We start from the raw sequence: 18,870 nt of genomic DNA, 5'->3' as shown, positions 1-18,870 counted from the left end.
CATGAATTTCTAGGAACGACCGTGTCTTTGATCAGATTATCAAAGAGTTTTGTGCTCCAAAAACCATTTAAAAACTAAAAACATTTCCAAGGACTAAAGCTGTTTGAAACAAACTAAGCCCTTGTCCCAGTCCTCAAAGATCCTTTCCGAGCAGGGTCACAGCAACAGATCCAAATATATGTTGCCCTTGGCTTTTCCCAGTCCCCCCACCCCGACTTGGCAGTGCTGGGGATCCCCTCCTCCCTTGAATGCTAGCAGGGCAGCAGCTTCCAGCCCCCGTGAGAGTGCTTCCCCAGCAGCAGCACAGACAGGAGAGAGACCATGAGCTTTACCACTCAAGTGGGCACTGTATGTAGAGTATGTGCTGGGATCAACAAGAACAGCAGTAAATACAGAACAAAAAATAACGATCTTTGAAATGACAACAAACGGGGCACATTATCTAAGCACTAACACCTAAGGAGGCCGCTGCTTAGGCTCTGGTGGGCAGCTCCTCAGGAGAGAGAGGCCGACTTCTTTCCAGGCTGCCTCATCTTCAGGCCTTGTAACTTTTCATCTTTCAGCGCTTTCAAGAATTTATCTGCAGGAGAGCAAAACAAACTTAGCTGTAGGAGACATAAGGGCTTTTTCTAACACTTCCAAAGCAAGCTTCTGGGAAGCAATTGTGTGCTCCCTACATGAGCCCCAAACCCATTATGACCCAAGGTGGGTGAGGGGAAAAAAACCCTAACAGCCAAAACACGTCAAAGTGGAGAATAGGTGGTTGAGAAATCCAGGACTCAGAAAAGCCCAAGTATTCCTGGAGTTTTCTTCCCGAGGATGTGAGGAAGGAGACATTACAGGGTGCCTGATGAATTGGGGACCATTTCTATGGCCACATGGACCTAAACATGTCTGTTATTTCACAATAATGGGGATGGTCTTTCTAGAACCATCTGCCCTTTTCCAGTGGTCAGGGGCTAGCCTTAGCCAGACAAGGTGTTGGGAAAGACAAAATCTGTGGAACAGCCTATGGCTGTTTGGTCCATCTGGGAGTAGAATATTCTACAGTGCAACTTGGTCCTTCTGGGAGTAGAATTGGGTTTAACAACTTTACTCTCTAACATCAAGGACTCAAGTCTGCGCAGCAGAGGAATCCTGCCCACATCAGCACAGCTGGTCTGCCCAAGACTTCAGACCTTAGACCAGATGGCAGAGGCAAGGACCCTGGTGAAAGGGCGGCCAGGGGTCACAGGAGGCTACCTTCCAGCAGTGAGAAATTGAGGATCCCAAAACTCCTCAGTGAACATCCTTGGGCCTTCTGGGTCTTACACTTCCCCCTACAGATCAACTGACCCTCACCTACTTCCCCCTCCTCCCATTGAGGACCCCAGTTTAAGATAAACACTAAAAGTCAGGTCTCTAGAGACAGGGGCTGTGTGTCTCGGGAGGGGGTGGGGGGGCGGTGTGCGAAACTCCACGGTGTTAGTATCACTGTGCAGGAGGCTTAAAGTTCAACTTGGGGGTTGTGATGGACAGAGTTCCAGGTTTAGAGGCTCAGAGTCCAGACTAACAAAAGGGCTCAGGACGGAGGGAGGCTGGAATTTGGGGCAAAGGGGGCCGTGAAGTCCAGATTTATTGTGGGCAAAGGAATCGGTTGAAATCCAGGATGGAGTGTCTGGGTTCTGAGGGGATCGGTTTGGGATCAGGGATTCCTGGAAGCTGGAGTCTGAGCCCAAGGCCACACTGAGGGTGAGGGGCTCAGGGGGCATGGAGCCAAGGAGGGAGCAGAGGCAGGGTAAGGGTGGCTCGGCCGAGGTTACACACAGCGCTGGGAGTCGAAGCCGTCCCCAGTGATGGTGAGCAGCTCCAGCTCCTTAATCCGGATCTCCAGCTCGCACAACTCCTCGGGATGGGAGGCAGAGGCTAGCCGGGGGGTCGTGGGGCCGGGGGCCAGGGGCGAGACAGCCACCTCGGGCCCCGGCTGTGGCGAGTAGAAGAAGCGCAGAGGCTCGTAGGGGATGGAGGCCAGGCCGGAGGGCCAGGGCGGGGGACAGGGGCGCTCACTGGGGGAACCCAGGCCAGGCGGCGGTGGCGGCAGGGGCGCTGGGGCAGGGAGCGCCTGGGGCAGAGGCTGGCTCCCAGTCGCCCCGCCCGCCGGCGCCCCTCCCGCCTTCAGCGGCACGAAGAGCTTCTTCCAGATGTTGAAGTCGCTGAGCGGGGACGAGGAGATGCCGCGGTCATAGAGGGACGGGAAGTAGAGGGGCGGGGCCGGCCGCTGGCTCCTCGTGGGGCTCTGGCTGCCGCGCCGCCCCTTCGGCATCTTTTGAACGAGAAGGTGAGTGGGAGGAACCCCGTGCCGGGAGACGCGAGCCCTGGCCCCGAGTCACCCTGGTTCTGAGGTTCCACAGGCCACGCCCCGAGGGAGAGCGGCCCCCACCCTTTCGCCCGGCCCCGCCCCAAACAATCAAGATTCTAAAGCCCCGCTGGCCACGCCCCAGAATATGACCACGCCCACCGACGCGCCCCTAGAGTGAGAAAGGCCAGCGGAGTAGCTGGAAAGGGAAATCCCGCACGTACGCCCTGATGTGCGGCCCGTCCCCTCCGGGCGCTCCGCCAACATCTTCGACAACAGGTCCGGGTCCTCTAGATCCCGCCCCACGACTCCTCCTACCGCCCCTAAATTCCGCAAGCCTCACAACCGAGCTATTGCACCCCTGGCGCCTGCTCTCGCATCCCGCCATAACTTCATGCAAAAGTAGGAAGCTGGGAGCTGGTCAGAACTCCGAGAGAAAACTTTCTTCAGTCTTCCTCTCCTTCTATAGGGAGAAAAAAAATTCCTAGAAACTTGCCCCCTGCCCCAGCAGACTTCCCTTACCACTCCTCATTGCAAAGAAGTTTAGGGACAGGAGTGTCTGACTTTTCCTCTTTTACAACGGAAGAAGAGGGTAGATGGGAATGGCTGTTAGAGCCAACCCATGTTTCTACCAAATTTCCCAGTGTTGTGGACGATTCTGGAAGAAAGGGACCCTGGTATGGATTTGGAATAGATCTGAACTAGGTGTCTTCAATGAAATGTAGTTTAGTTCTCTTCCGAACATTCATTATCAGGAGCTAACAGGCAGTAAACGAACCACCAAAAGGAAATCCTGCAGAATGGCCCTCGAACAGCTCAGCTCTTCTTTACGGTGTCTTGGACATACTGTCCAAGGGACATGCCCAGCTCATATAGATGAGTAGCCTGTACTAATCATAGACTGAGGGTGAGTAAATTTCCTTGAAAACGTCTGCCTAATGATATTGATGTAAATGAACAAAGATGGGTGGGGGCCAGTTTAGACTGTTGGCCAGTCAAGATCTGAGTCAGTACCAGCTCCACTAGCAAATGCTCTGTGTGTGTGTGTGTGTGTGTGTGTGTGTGTGTGTGTTGGCAGCAAAGCAGAGAGAATCAGATATCCAGATGGACAAGTTGCTTGACTTCTAAGATGGCTTTCTGTAAAATAAAAATAAGAGAACCAGGCTGCCTCATAGGGTTGTTTGTGATAATCAGATGGAAGACAGAATAGTGTGTGTGAAGCACTTGTAAACTTAGAAACTCTGTCCAAATGTAAGGAGCAGCAACCCCCACTGAGGGGCTTGTCTGAAGCTGAGAAGATTTTCCTCCCCACACTTACCTGTAAGCTCCTTGAGGGCAAGGGTCCAGCTCAAGGATCCTATAATGCTGAGCATATAATAGGATTCAATAAATATTTGGACACTTTTAAAACAGTGTTGTGGGAACTGAAGGGGATCACAATACACCACCCCCAAATATGCCACTTTGGCATAAGAATTATTTTAAGTTGGCAATTGAAAAAAGCAGACACAGGAGGAACTTCCTCCTCTCCTTTTATGGCCTAAAAGCAGGCCATAAATTTCCCTTTGTAAAGGTAACAAAATTTCCTTTGTAAAGAAAATAAATTTCCCTTAGTGAAGGTGTCCCCAACTCCCTCTCCCGTGCCAGGAAGAAGAGATGACCCTTATTACTGGAGATGGCACTAACTTGAGCCTGCATAACAGACCTTACCAAACAACCCTTGTCTTCCATAAGTTTCCTCCCATATACTTACCTTCCCACCATTTACCTAGAAATTAAAAGGCCTAGAAATCCAAACCCCTTTCCCTTTGTCTTATCATTTGTTCGCAATTTAACACCCTTTGTTGAAATGGTTTCTGAGCTCTCAAGCCTAAACACTTCTTTGGGTTTTCATTACTTTTCTGTAAGGCCCACATATGCATACATAATAAATCTTTTCTCCTGTTAATCTGTCTTTTGCTACTTTAATTCTCATGACCCAGCTACTGAACCTAAGGGAGTTGAGGAAAAGTTTTTTTTTCCATTCCTACAGTAGTAGGAACCATAGTAGTGGTAAGAACCAGGGTTTGGGACTCAGGCCTGGGACTGAGCCCTGGATCCACTATGTATTTGGCTGTGTAGGTTGAACCTTTCTGAACCTGTTTTTCATCTATATAATTGGACTAGTAATGGTACCTAATTGCTTGGATTGGCAAGATTAAATGAGACAATCTAAGTACCTGGCCGTAATACCTACTCAGTAAATGTTAGCACTTGTTATTACCTATTGAAGATCCTTAGAATGGAAAGAGATTTTGCATTATGTTTTTTATAGTTTATTTTTATTAAGCTATATTATTTACTACTAATATTATTATTAAATAATAAAATAATATGATTAAATAATATTATTAAACTATTATTTTTAATTAATTTATTTATTTTTGGCTGCGTTGGGTCTCTGTTGCTGCACACGGGCTTTCTAGTTGCAGCGAGCGGGGGCTGCTCTTTGTTGCGGAGCATGAGCTCTAGAGCACGGGCTCAGTAGTTGTGGCGCACGGGTTGCTCCGCGGCGTGTGGGATCTTCTCGGATCAGGGCTTGAACCCGTGTCCCCTGCATTGGCACACGGATTCTTAACTACTGCGCCACCAGGGAAGCCCACGTTATGTTTTTTAAATGATGTGATATAATCACATGTTTTTACTTGTATTTATCCATTCAAAGAGAAAAACCTTCCAGATGTTTTTTCTTAACCCCAAGATAATCTAAACAGATTTGATACTGGATGGCTTGCTTATAACACAGTTGTATGAGACAATGGGTTAAAAAGGTTGTTTCCTCTAACAACCACACTACAAGAAAACTCAGGCGCCATAATGAACAAACACTGAGATAAACCCCAGTTTGGAGGTGAAGTCCATATGGGGTCATAACAAACCATGGTAGTTAAGGCAGAACCCTACCGATTATTTCTGCAAACAAAGGTCCGGGAAATTCAAGTCGCTAATGAAAAGATGAGCAGGCTTGCATGCATTTTAAACAGAACTCTTCTCTCCCTGCGGTCTAAAGCTCTTGTATCACCTGCCTCTTCCCCCAAATCTCCATTAAGTGCCATCCTGTTGGGACTTGAGGGACACAATTCCTAACACCCCTGCCCCCTGCCTGCATTTGGAACCAACTGAGAAAGACACACACGAGTCCTTTTTTGCTGCTAAAGGTCAGCTGGAGGATGCTGCTATCGGTCTGGCAGCCAGGTGGGCTTCCTGATACTGCACCTCTCAGGTGAGCTCACCCACGCTGCACAAGGCCCTCTGGGAAAACCACAGGCCTCGTGTGCAGGGAAGGGGCCTTTACCGGCACAGTGAAGAGCTGGCCAAGAACCGACCTGGTCCTTTCTCCAAACTCACTAAGCAGGGCAGTCCTTCCTCCACTCTCTGGAGAAGAGGGGCCAGGAGGGTCACTCTTAAGAATCATGACGCTGCGGGATGTAAGTTCCTCCCAACACTCTGATTTAAATTTTCTATTTAACCCAGGCTGCCTCTCTGCAGTTGGGGTTTGTAATTTTCCATTGCCACAGCCCTCTCCAGAAGGTCCTGGGAGTACCTGGGGTGCTGTTCACCTGGTTCTCTCCGTCATGGGACTGCTGGAGATGGTACAGAAAGCCTCCCCTGGGAGTCCCCTTCCCCTCCATCACTCTAACTCTGCATCTAGACACACTGCTGGCCGTCACATCTTCACTAGGGTCTCTGCCTCTTGAGGGGTGTGTCACGATTTGCCACGCCTGCCTTGGCTCTGGGTGGCTTTTAGGGACATGCAGTGTTTGTGGCTTGGAATACAACAGCGTTTTTTATGAAGAGAATGTTTGTGTCCCACCCAAATTCATATGCTGAAATCCTAACTCCCAGTGGGAGGGTATTAGGAAGTGGTTAGGGCATGAAGAAAGAGCCCTCCTGAATGGGATGAGTGACCTTAGAAAAGAGAGCTCCCTTGCCCCTTCCGCCACATGAGGGCACAGGAGACAGCCACCTATGAACCAGGAAGTGGGGTCTCACCAGACACCAAATATACTGGAGCTGTGATCTTGGACTTCCCAGCATCCAGAACTATGAGAAATAAATGTTTGTTGTTTAAGCCACCCAGTCTATGGTATTTTTGTTATAGCAGCCTGAACCAACTGAGACAAGAGTCGTGTCTGAATCAGGACCCCTTGTGACTCTGCGAAAGTCATGCCACCTCCCTGATCCTCCATTTTCTGACCTATAAAATGAAGATAATATCTACATCACAAGGTTGGTGTATTTGATGAAAATATGTATAAGCAGTACCTGGGACACATCACGGGTGCTCAATGAGGTGTGACTATGATTAGTATTCAGTTACACATGGATTCCTTAATTCAGCATTAGGTCCTGGTAAATTGATGAGAAAAATGGAGCAGGGGATCTCTCCTCGAAAATCAAACCCACTCCAGATTGAAAAGCCCTACACCCTAGAAGCTGATTCCCTGTTGTCCTGCTGAAGACAGTGGTAGTGAAACCGCAGAATGTGTTTCGGGACTTAGTAGAGCATAGGTTCTCCTGTCTTGGCACAGAATTCAGTGAGAGGCAGAGTGACAGGTAAGGAAAGAGTTTATTAGTAAAGGATGCTTGTGAGAAATACAAGCTGGCAGGCAAGGGAGTGACACCCTGAGAACTTAGTGGGCTACAGTTTTATAATCAAAGGAAGAGTGGAGAGGGGGAGAAGAACACCTTCTTCCTCATTCTTCAGTAAACATCAAGCTTCCATCATTAGCTCCTCCTCCACAGCAGGGCGGGGGGGCGGGGTTTCTTGTCCCTACATAGTCAACCCGGAACTGTCATGGTGCTGTGGAAGTGAGCAAAAAGGTGGTAACATATAGTAAGATATGGTAAATCATCTCAGGTTTCAGTATAATGTCACCTTTCTCCTATATTTCTGCTCTTAGTACAAGCAGATAAATCCCCTTCTCAAGGACGATTAACTTGCTGACTTCAAGGGGCGTGATGTAGGACTCATTTCACAATTGTTTTATTGTTTGGGGGCATGTCTCATGCTTCTGTGGTATGGTTTTTTTGCCAAGCAAGTCTGTGTGGTTTTGTTGCTAGGCAAGCCTGCTTGGTTTCGTTGCTAAGCAAGCCTGCTTTCTTGAGTGATCATGAACTTACAGGGGTCTTCCACACTGTTCTTTCTATTTAAGATCCCCTTTGGGATGAACTATTTAATCACCTACTTTGTCCCTTTACTCTGTCCCTATAGTAGTAAACACATAAAGAGAGGCTACTGCGTGCCAGGTACTTGTCTTCACTAATTTCATCTTTCTAACAACCCCTAGAAGTAGGTGATGTTATCCCCATTTTCCAGGTGAGGAAACTGAGGCACACAAGGTTAAGTAACTTACCTGAGGTCCTGTGGTTGGTTAGCGTCAGAGCTAGTGTTCCACATGGGCAGGCTGGCTCCAGTGCTCAGTCTCTTCACCACTCCCTGCTACAGCCTCCCAACTGTTCTCTCAGCCCGCAGGCGAGGCCACCTTCCTGCCCTCTGGCTTCCCGTCCTCTTCCTGGCAGGGGGCTGGCTCTAACTGGAAGTTGTTTGTGCCACAGTTCAAGGGCCCAGCTATTCTGGGAAGCATGGAACAGTCTTTTCTTTATTACTCATTTGAAGTAACCATTGTGTTGGTCTGAACCTGGGCGTGGGTAGGGAGCAGGCATTCCCACCTCCCTTCCCAGCATCCACGATTTCAAGAAAGTTTCTAAAAAATGCAGCCCAGCCCTTATTCTTGTTTCTCTTGGTGGATGTGTTCCTCTGCATTTGCAGAGTAAGTACAGTTTTTAATAAACTGAAGCCTGGGAGGTAGATTCCCTGGCATGGAGAGTACAGGGGTTTGGAAGATAAGAGCTGAGTCTAACCATCAACCAGCATGAACCAGCTATGCAAGCTTGGGTGAAATAATTGTCACTAACACTTATTGTCCACTTACTGTGTTTTCATGTATCCTGACAGTAACACTTACAGGGGTAGGTCTGTCAGAATTTTCTGTTCACAAGCAACGGAGGTTGATACTGAGGATTTACACAGAGGTCTGTGAGACAGCTCATGGAATTAAAAGCTTAAGAATTAGGTTGAGGGCTTCCCTGGTGGTGCAGTGGTTGGGAATCTGCCTGCCAGTGCAGGGTACATGGGTTCAAGCCCTGTTCCGGGAAGATTCCACATGCCCCGGAGCAGCTAAGCCCGGGTGCCTCAACTACTGAGCCTGAGCTCTAGAGCTTGCAAGCCACAACTACTGAGCCCACAAGCCACAACTACTACAGCCCATGCGCCTAGAGCCCGTGCTCCACAACAAGAGAAACCACCGCAATGAGAAGCCCTCGCACCACCACGAAGAGTAGCGCCCGCTCACCTCAACTAGAGAAAGCCCGCGCACAGCAATAAAGACCCAACACAGCCAAATATAAATAAATTTATTTAAAAAAAAAAAGAATTAGGTTTAGAAGGTGCAGAGACCAGGTAGGAGGAAGGAATCAGTAGCCTGTTCAGTGTGGCCAATGGGGTGGTAGATGCTATTGGCTGGCTATTCTCAATGACTGTTTTAAACCCTTTTCCCTCGTTGCCTTCCCCTACAGAGGCTGGAAACGGTGCCAGCCCCCGTGCAGCTAGGAGTAGCCATGAGACACAGTTCTAGTCAGAAGACATGAAGAAGGTACCCGGGAGCTTTCTGGGAAAGATTGCACTTTCCTTATAAGAGGGACAGAAACAACTGAAGCTTTCGCCTCATCTCCTTTGCCTGCCTAGAACCCAGATGCAATGCTGACACTTCTGCAGTCACTCTGTGATCAGGAGGGAAAGACCAAAAATAGCACAAATATCCCAGCCCAGACATCACTGAGCAGCTAAAACAACGCTAGTGGCTGCCCACCTCCAGATTGTTTATGCAAGGAAACCAGACTCTATCTGATTAAACTACTCTAAATTGGGTTTTCTGTTACTTGTACCTTTCCTGAGACTCACAGCTTCAACCAAAAAATTTTTATCAACCCTTGCATAATTCAAGACTCAAATTCCCGGAGAGAACATGCCTGTCTTTTGGCTAGAGGAGGCGCAGTGGTTGGGACCAGTGGTTAGACCAACTTTATTAACAGTTCCACCAAGACTGCACTTAAAGGGTGAAAGTAATTCCCCAAAAGGTAATTATGGCACTGTTACAAGAGGGAGGAGGAGAGATGCCGAGTGGCTAAAAGTCAAATGTCCTTTACTGTAGGTACCACTGTTACAACTGATGACGATACAGAGGCTCAGAGTGGTGAGGTAGTATGCTCAAGACCTCAGAGCTAGCCAGTGATAGAGGCATAAAAAGGACTCTTTACAACTATGCTGCATATGTATGCCTTTTAAGTAAAGGTCTGTTGCAGTTTAGGTTTTACTGTAAACCTAAACTAAAAAAAAAAATCTCAAAGCTACTTTATTCACATAATATACGTATTATTTCCATTCCAATTTTTAGTGTACTCTTAACTGCTTCCTATAGCTCAGGGAGGAAGGGGTTTAGTTAGCAACTGTCAGTTAACCCTTCTCACTCGTAGTTGTCTTCATCAGGGATGTCTGGTTGCAAAGAACAGAAACTTTCTCAAACTAGTTCAAGCAATCTTACTGAATCCAAGGGCGAGTCACCTGGGCCCCACTGTCCCACTCAGTGAAATGGGCAGGGACTGTAGTTTGTAAACACTCTGATGGGTTTGGGTATAGGCAATACTATTGCATAGTTACTGGAAAAAATTAAATGAACTCATATAAATACAGTGCCTAGACTAGTGCTGGTACACGGTTAGGCCCTCAAGTTGTGACCCACTATGCTCCCTGTTCAAAAATTTGGAGCCGGTCCCATTTTGTCTACCCTTGTAGAGTTTACAAATTACAATGCTAAGTTCCAGTTCCGGTCATAGCACCGTAAGCCAACACTGCTCACATACAGGATCAGCATGCTGGGGTTGGCTAACTTGCACATGGCTGATAATAGCAAGGTGGGAAAAGCAGCACCCCCAGGGAAGCTGATCACAGGAAGGAAGCTCCCTACTCCACAATCAGAGTCTTGAGTTTCCCAGGTCAGTGCACTCGCCCCCTGTAGGGTTCATGCTCTCCCACCCCCTCTCCCAGAGGCTCTGGACTCCCCAGCTGCCAGGTGGGAAAAGAACATCCTTACCTACAAGGGATCCTTGTAGACACTGACCTGGAAGTTAAGTACTGTGGTCATTTATTTTATTCCAAAACAACATGTGCCTATGAATAGGAAGCTTTACATTTATTTAGATAAATAAACAGTTTATGGTGAATAATCCTCTAAGAAAATGTTAAAGATCATCTCTGGTCAGCTTCTACTTTGGTCAAAGCCAGAGGTTAGTAAACACACTGTGGTTTCCTGTAGATTCTGAGACCCCTGGAGCGTCAACAACCCTGTGCTCCAGGTAACCTACATTTTTATTATAGTCTACTTCCCACCTGCTGGACACTGCAGATGCATGGCCTCAAGCCTCACAACAATTCTCTGAGGTAGGTGCAGGAAGCCAGAGCTCAGAGGTGTTCAGAAAACACGTCCAGGGACTTCCCTGGCGGTCCAGTGGTTAAGACTTCACCTTCCAATGCAGGGGGTGTGGGTTCGATCCCTGGTCCGGGAGCTAAGATCCCACATGCCTCACGGCCAAAAAACCAAAACATAAAACAGAAGCAGTATTGTAACAAATTCAATAAAGACTTTAAAGATGGTCCACATCAAAAACAGAAAAATCTTAAAAATAAATAAATAAAATAAACAAAAACTTGTCCAGAGACAAAGCCAATTAGTGGAAGAGACAGGATCCGAATTGAGGTTCCCAAAGGCAAACTCCATGCACTTAACAGCTACTATCCTGAAACAAAATATTTACAAGAATCAGTGGGCCTTTTGAAACAGACTGGCAAACACAGTGTTTTGAAATTACCTCCTGTTTCTGGAAAGGTCTAACTAGGTATGTAAAGCTCACACCATTGGGTAATCTGTCAGTAAAAGACAACTGTACTTAATATTTTCCTTTCTGAGAAAAGGCAGGAATTGATTCCTTCAAAGCACAAAGGCACGAGGGTCCCATTCCAGGTTTCTTTCCAGAGTCAGACTGGAGTACATTTAGAGCAGTACATTTAGGGCAGCTGAGTGGTTGACCTGGGGAATTGAGTGGGCATCCTAAACTTACCAACATATTAACTTGGTGACCTTGAGCAATTCAGCTAACTTCCCCAGATGAAATTTCCTCTTAAGCAAAGTGAGATAATGACAGTACGGATAAAAATACTCTGTAATGACCTATAAGGGAAAAGAATCTAAAAGAGTGGATATAAGTATATGTATAACTGATTCGCTTTGCTGTACAGCAGAAACTAACACAACATTGTAAATCAACTATACTCTAATAAAAATTAATTTAAAAAACTACATGTAAAACACGCCGCATAGAACCTCACACTAGAAAGCACCCTTCATCTCAGTGCTCGGCATGTCAGTACAACCTCCAGTCAGCTCTGCACCTTCTCAGCACATCAGCATCCCTTAGAGGGAAATGTTAGCATTAGTCAAGATCTGTTTGGAAGCAGCAAGACCAATGTGAGCTAGTAGACTTTCAATATTGATGAGGGACTTACAATGTGCAGATAAATAATCTGGCCCTGCTGAGGGTTCAAACTCTCAAGGGGCCCAAAGTCCAAAACATGTGGGCTGGCAGGCTCTTATTTTATCAGGACACACACTGCATGATGTTAAGTCATGGGGCCAACTGCAAGGACACAAAAGTAGACCTGTACCTCGAAGCTCAGTACTTCCCAAAGTTGGACACTGAGCCAGTATCCTTCAGGACATACTACGAGTTCCACTTATCTATCCACTGGGTGTACCTTGCATCTATCTATAGCTCATCCCCCAAAAGAGACGATCCAATGGGGTTGTCACCACCCAATACTGAACGCAAGACTATTGACTCTCCAACTCATCTGGCCTTTACAGTATTGCCTCTGGGTCCAGACATCTAACCCTTAGTCTGTGGTATCAGTCATAGCAACTATCTGCAGAAAGAAACCTCGAAGCTTAAGGCCATTTATACGGCCCTTGCTGATTGACTCCCAGCAGCCCTCTCCCCAGCTCCCCATTTAGCAACACCCAGATTCTGCCTTAGAGAATTACCCCCTTCTCAATGTACTCTGGCCCCAAAGTGGGCAGGAGACCCAAGAAAGCAGTCAGACAGTCTCACCCTGTCATCTGAATCTTGAAAGAGATTTCTGGAACTGCCCAACTCCTGTTTTTTTTTTTTTTTAATCTCTCTGACTGACTCTTCTGCTCTCCTCTTCCACTTCTAAGGGTGCGTGTGATTACATTTGTTTCACCTTCTCCCTATTTTATTTTATTTTTATTATTTTTTAATAGCTCTTTATTGGAGTATAATTGCTTCACAATACCGTGTTAGTTTCTGTTGCACAACAAAGCAAATCAGCAATATGCATACACATGTCCCCATATCCCCTCCCTCTTGCGTCTCCCTCCCACCCTCCCTATCCCACCCCTCTAGGTCATCCCAAAGCACCGAGCCGATCTCCCTGTGCTATGCTGCTGCTTCCCACCAGCCATTTTACATTTGGTAGTGTATGTATGTCGATGCTACTCTCACTTCGCCTCAGCTTCCCCCTCCACCCCATGTCAACAATTCCATTCTCTATGTCTAACTCTTTATTCCTGCCCTGCAACTAGGTTGATCAGTACCCACCTTTTTTTTTTTTTTAGATTCCATATATATGCGTTAGCATACGGTATTTGTTTTTCTCTTTCTGACTTACTTCACTCTGTATGACAGACTCTAGGTCCATCCACCTCACTACAAATAACTCAATTTCGTTTCTTTTTATGGCTGAGTAATATTCCATTGTATATATGCGCCACATCTTCTCCATCCATCCATCTGATGATGGACATCTAGGTTGCTTCCATGTCCTGGCTATTGTAAATAGAGCTGCAATGAACATTGTGGTGCATGCCTCTTTTCTTTAAATTTATTTTATTTATTTATTTTTGGCTGCTTTGGGTCTTCATTGCTGCACACACAGGGGCTTTCTCTAGTTGTGGTGAGCGGGGGCTACTCTTCATTGTGGTGTGCAGGCTTCTCATTGCGGTGGCTTCTCTTGTTGAGGAGCATGGACTTCAGGCGTGTCGGCTTCAGTAGTTGTGGCATGTGGGCTCCAGAGTGCAGGCTGAGTAGTTGTGGTGCACGGGCTGAGTTGCTCCACAGCATGTGGGATCCTCCAGGACCAGGGCTCTAACCCATGTGCCCTGGATTGGCAGGCGGATTCTTAACCACTGCGCCACCAGGGAAGCCCCATGTCTCTTTGTAAATTATGGTTTTCTCAGGGTATATACCCAACACTGGGATTGCTGGGTCATATGGTAGTTCTATTTTTAGTTTTTTAAGGAAGCTCCATACTGTTTTCCATAGTGGCTGTATCAATTTACATTCCCACCAACAGTGTAGGAAGGTTCCCTTTTCACCACACCCTTTCCAGAATTTATTGTTTCTAGCTTTTTTGATAATGCCATTCTGACCGCATGAGGTAATTACCTCATTGTAGTTTTGATTTGCATTTCTCTAATAATTAGTGATGTTGAGCATCTTTTCATTTGCTTCTTGGCCATCTATATGTCTTCCTCTGTGAAATGTCTATTTAGGTCTTCTGCCCATTTTTAAACTGGATTGTTTGTTTTTTTGATATTGAGCTCCATGAGCTGTTTGTATATTTTGGAGATTAATCCTTTGTCTGTTGTTTCATTTGCAAATATTTTCTCCCATTCTGAGGGTTGTCTTTTTGTCTTGTTTATGGTTTCCTATGCTGTGCAAAAGCTTTTAAGTTTAATTAAGTCCCATTTGTTTATTTTTGTTTTTATTTCTGTTACTCTAGGAGGTGGGTCAAAAAAAGGATCTTGCTGTGGTTTATGTCAGAGTGTTTTTCCTATGTTTTCTTCTAAAAGTTTTATAGTGTCTCGTCTTACATTTAAGTCTTTAATCCATTTGGAGTTTATTTTTGTGTACGGTGTTAGGTGGTGTTCTAATTTCATTCTTTTACACGTAGCTGTCCAGTTTTCCCAGCACCACTTATTGAAGAGGCTGTCTTTTCTCCATTGTACGTTCTTGCCTCCTTTGTCATAAATTAGGTGCCCATATGTGTGTGGGTTTATCTCTGGGCATTCTATCCTGTACCATTTATCTATATTTCTGTTTTTGTGTCAGTACCATATGTCTTGATTACTGTAGCTTTGTGGTATAGTTTGAAGTCAGGGAGCCTGATACCTCCAGCTCCGTTTTTCTTTCTCAAGATTGCTTTGGCTATTCGGGGTCTTTTGCGTTTCCATACGAATTGTGAGATTTTTTGTTCTAATTCTGTGAAGAATGCCATTGGTGGTTTGATAGGGATTGCATTGAATCTGTAGATTGCTTTGGGTAGTATAGTCATTTTCACAATGTTGATTCTTCCAATCCAAGAACATGGTATATCTCTCCATTTGTATCATCTTTAATTTCTTTCATCAGTGTTTTATAGTTTTCTGAGTACAAGTCTTTCGCCTCCTTAGGCAGGTTTATTCCTAGGTATTTTATTCTTTTTGTTGCAATGGTAAATGGGAGTGTTTCCTTGATTTCTCTTTCAGATTTTTCATTGTTGGTGTATAGGAATGCAAGACATTTCTGAGCATTGATATTGTATCCTACTACTTTACCAAACTCATTGATTAGTTCTAGTAGTTTTCTGGTAGCATCTTTAGGATTCTCTATGTATAGTATCATGTCATCTGCAAACAGTGACAGTTTTACTTCTTCTTTTATGATTTGGATTCCTTTTATTTCTTTTTCTTCTCTGATTGCTGTGGCTAAACTTCCAAAACTATGTTGAATAAGAGTGGTGAGAGTGGGCAACCTTGTCTTGTTCCTGATCTTAGAGGAAATGGTTTCAGTTTTTCACCATTGAGAATGATGTTGGCTCTGGGTTTGTCATATATAGCCTTTATCATGTTGAGGTAAGTTCCCTCTATGCCTACTTTCTGGAGGGTTTTTATCATAAGTGGGTGTTGAATTTTGTCAAAAGCTTTTTCTGCATCTTCTGAGATGATCATATGGTTTTTATTCTTCAATTTGTTAATATGGTTTATAATATTGATTGATTTGTGTATATTGAAGAATCCTTGTGTTCCTGGGATAAACCCCACTTGATCATGATGTATGATCCTTTTAATGTGCTGTTGGATTCTGTTTGCTAGTATTTTGTTGAGGATTTTTACATCTATGTTCATCAGTGATATTGGCCTGTAGTTTTCTTTTTTTGTGACATCTTCGTCTGGTTTTGGTATCCGGGTGATGGTGGCCTCATAGAATGAGTTTGGGAGTTTTCCTCCCTCTGTTATATTTTGGAAGAGTTTGAGAAGGGCAGGTGTTAGCTCTTCTCTAAATGTTTGATAGAATTCACCTGTGAAGCCATCTGGTCCTGAATTTTTGTTTGCTTGAAGATTTTTAATTACCGTTTCTTACTTGTGATAGGTCTGTTTATATCTTCTAATTCTTTGTGGTTCGGTCTTGGAAAATTGTACCTTTCCAAGAATATGTCCATTTCTTCGTGGTTGTCCATTTTATTGGCATATAGTTTTTTGTAGTAGTCTCTTATAAGCCTTTGTACTTCTGCAGTGTCAGTTGTGATTTTTCCTTTTTCATTTCTAATTTTATTGATTTGCACCCTCCCTCTCCCTTTTTTGTTTGTTTTTTTTTGTTTTTTTTTTGTATGCGGGCCTCTCACTGTTGTGGCCTCTCCCGTTGCGGAGCACAGGCTCCGGACGTGCAGGCTCAGCAGCCATGGCTCACAGGCCCAGCCGCTCCGCGGCATGTGGGATCTTCCCGGACCGGGGCACGAACCCATGTCCCCTGCATCGGCAGGCGGACTCTCAACCACTGCGCCACCAGGGAAACCCCCTCTCCCTTTTATTCTTGATGAGTCTGGCTAAGGGTTTATCAATTTTGTTTATCTTCTCAAAGAATCAGCTTTTAGTTTTATTGATCTTTGCTATTGTTTTCTTCATTTCTATTTCATTTATTTTTGCTCTGATATTCATGATTTCTTTCCTTCTACTGACTTTGGGTTTTCTTTGTTCTTCTTTCTCTAGTTGTTTTAAGTGTAGGGTTAGATTGTTTGAGATTTTTCTTGTTTCTTGAGGTGAGGTTGAATTGTTATAAACTTCCCTCTTAGAACTGTTTTTGCTGCATCCCATAGGTTTTGGTTCGTTGTGTTTTCGTTGTCATTTGTTTCTATGTATTTTTTAATTTCTTCTTTAATTTCTTCAATGATTTCTTGGTTATTTAGTAGTGCACTGTTGAGCCTCCATGTATTTGTGTGTTTTTTTTTTTTACAGTTTTTTTCCTGTAACTGATTGCCAATCTTATAGCGTGTGGTCAGAAAAGATGCTTGATATGATTTCAATTTTCTTAAATTTTCCGAGGCTTGATTTGTGACCCAAGATGTGATCTATCCTGGAGAATGTTCCATGTGCACTTGAGAAGAAAGTGTATTCTGCCACTTTTCAGTGGAATGTTGTATAAATATCTATTAGATCTATCTGCTCTATTGTGTCATTTAAACTTTTGTTTCATTATTTATTTCACTTTGGATGATCTGTAGATTGTGAAAGTGGGGTGTTAAAGTCTCCTACTCTTATTGTGTTACTGTCAGTTTCCCCTTTTATGGCTGTTAGCATTTGCCTTATGTATTGAGGTGCTCCTATGTTGGGTGCATAAATATTTACAATTGTTATATCTTCTTCTTGGATCGACCCCTTGATCATTATGTAGTGTCCTTCTTTGTTTCTTGTAATACTCTTTATTTTAAAGTCTATTTTGTCTTATATGAAAATTGCTACTCCAGCTTTCTTTTGATTTCCTTTTGCATGGAATATCTTTTTCCACCCCCTCACTTTCAGTCTGTTTGTGTCCCTAGGTCTGAAGTGGGTCTCTTGTAGACAGCATATATACAGGTCTTGTTTTTGTATCCATTCAGCCAGTCTGTGTCTTTTGGTTAAGGCATTTAATCCATTTACATTTAAGGTAGTTGTCGATATGTATGTTCCTATTACCATTGTCTTAATTGTTTTGGGTTTGTTTTTGTGGGTCTTTTTCTTCTTTTGTGTTTCCCCGCTTAGAGAAGTTTCTTTAGCATTTGTTGTAAAGCTGGTTTGGTGGTGCTGAATTCTCTTAGCTTTTGCTTGTCTGAAAAGCTTTTGACTTCTCCATCGAATCTGAATGAGATCCTTGCTGGGTAGAGTAATCTTGGTTGTAGATTTTTCTCTTTCATCACTTTAAGTATATCCTGCCACTCTCTTCTGGCCTGCAGAGTTTCCACTGAAAAATCAGCTGATAACCTTATGGGGATTCCTTTGTATGTTATTTTGTTTTTCCCTTGCTGCTTTTAATATTTTTTCTTTGAATTTAATTTTTGTTAGTTTAATATGTGTCTTGGTGTGTTTTTCCTAGGGTTTATCCTGTATGGGACCTCTGTGCTTCCTGAACCTGGGTGACTATTTCCTTTCCCATGTTAGGGAAGTTTTCCACTGTAATCTCTTCAAACATTTTCTCAGACCCTTTCTTTTTCTCTTCTTCTTCTGGGACCCCTATAATTCAAATGTTAGTGCATTTAGTGTTATCCCAGAGGTCTCTGAGATTGTCTTCAATTCTTTTCATTCTTTTTCTTTATTCTGCTCCTTGGCAGTTATTTCTACCATTTTGTCTTCCAGCTCACTTATTTGTTCTATTGCCTCCGTTATTCTGTTATTGATTTCTTCTAATGTATTTTTCATTTCAATTATTGTGTTGTTCATCTCTGTTTGTTCTTTAGTTCTTCTAGACCTTTGTTAAACATTTCTTGTATTTTCTCAATCTGTGCTTCCATTCTATTTCTGAGATTTTGGATCATCTTTACTATCATTACTCTGAATTCTTTTCCAGGTAGATTGCCTATTTCCTCTTCGTTTATTTGGTCTTGTAGGTTTTTACCTTGCTCCTTCATCTGTGACATATTTTTTTGCTGTCTCTCTCTCTCTCTCTCTCTCTTTTTTATGAGTGGGATTGTGTTCCTGTTTTACTGGTTGTTTGGCCTGAGGCTTCCAACACTGGAGTTTGTAGGCTATTGGGTAGAGCTGGATCTTGGTGCTGAGATGAGGAACTCTGTGAGACCTCACTCCGATGACTATTCCCTGGGGTCTGAGGTTCTCTGTTAGTCCAGTGGTTTGGACTCAGAGCTCCCACCACAGGAGCTTCCCCCCGACCCCAGGCTCGCAAATCAAGATCCTGCAAGCCATGTGGGGTGACAAGAAAAAAAAGAGAGAAAGAACAGAGTAAAAAATAAAATTAGACTAGGAAACTAACAGATATGTTAGAAAGAATATAAAAATAAAAATACAGATGAATCAACAACTGGAAGGTACATCAGTACCAAAATAGTAAAAAAG

The 18,870-nt window shown here is 44.3% G+C and overlaps 1 protein-coding gene and 1 long non-coding RNA gene across 2 annotated transcripts; both read right to left on the bottom strand.

Annotated features, from left to right (window-relative positions):
* Positions 1-327: 327 nt before the first annotated feature.
* On the bottom strand, positions 328-4,140 carry C9H11orf91 (chromosome 9 C11orf91 homolog). The gene is made up of 3 exons (XM_060159441.1): positions 3,654-4,140; positions 1,807-2,798; positions 328-580 (listed from the first exon to the last, which is right to left on the bottom strand). The coding sequence occupies exons 2-3, from the start codon at positions 2,300-2,302 to the stop codon at positions 495-497; spliced, it is 582 nt and encodes a 193-aa protein (XP_060015424.1). The 5' UTR covers positions 2,303-2,798; positions 3,654-4,140; the 3' UTR covers positions 328-494.
* A 2,785-nt stretch (positions 4,141-6,925) lies between these two features.
* LOC132525875 (uncharacterized) lies at positions 6,926-18,644 on the bottom strand. The gene is made up of 2 exons (XR_009542391.1): positions 7,732-18,644; positions 6,926-7,178 (listed from the first exon to the last, which is right to left on the bottom strand). It is a non-coding gene; the product is annotated as an uncharacterized LOC132525875 (long non-coding RNA).
* Positions 18,645-18,870: the final 226 nt, after the last annotated feature.

Source organism: Lagenorhynchus albirostris, chromosome 9 (genome assembly GCF_949774975.1).
Source record: "Lagenorhynchus albirostris chromosome 9, mLagAlb1.1, whole genome shotgun sequence".
Classification (NCBI taxonomy): domain Eukaryota; kingdom Metazoa; phylum Chordata; class Mammalia; order Artiodactyla; family Delphinidae; genus Lagenorhynchus; species Lagenorhynchus albirostris.
Note: the sequence above shows the minus strand (reverse complement) of the source record. Positions and strands in the feature narration are given on the sequence as shown.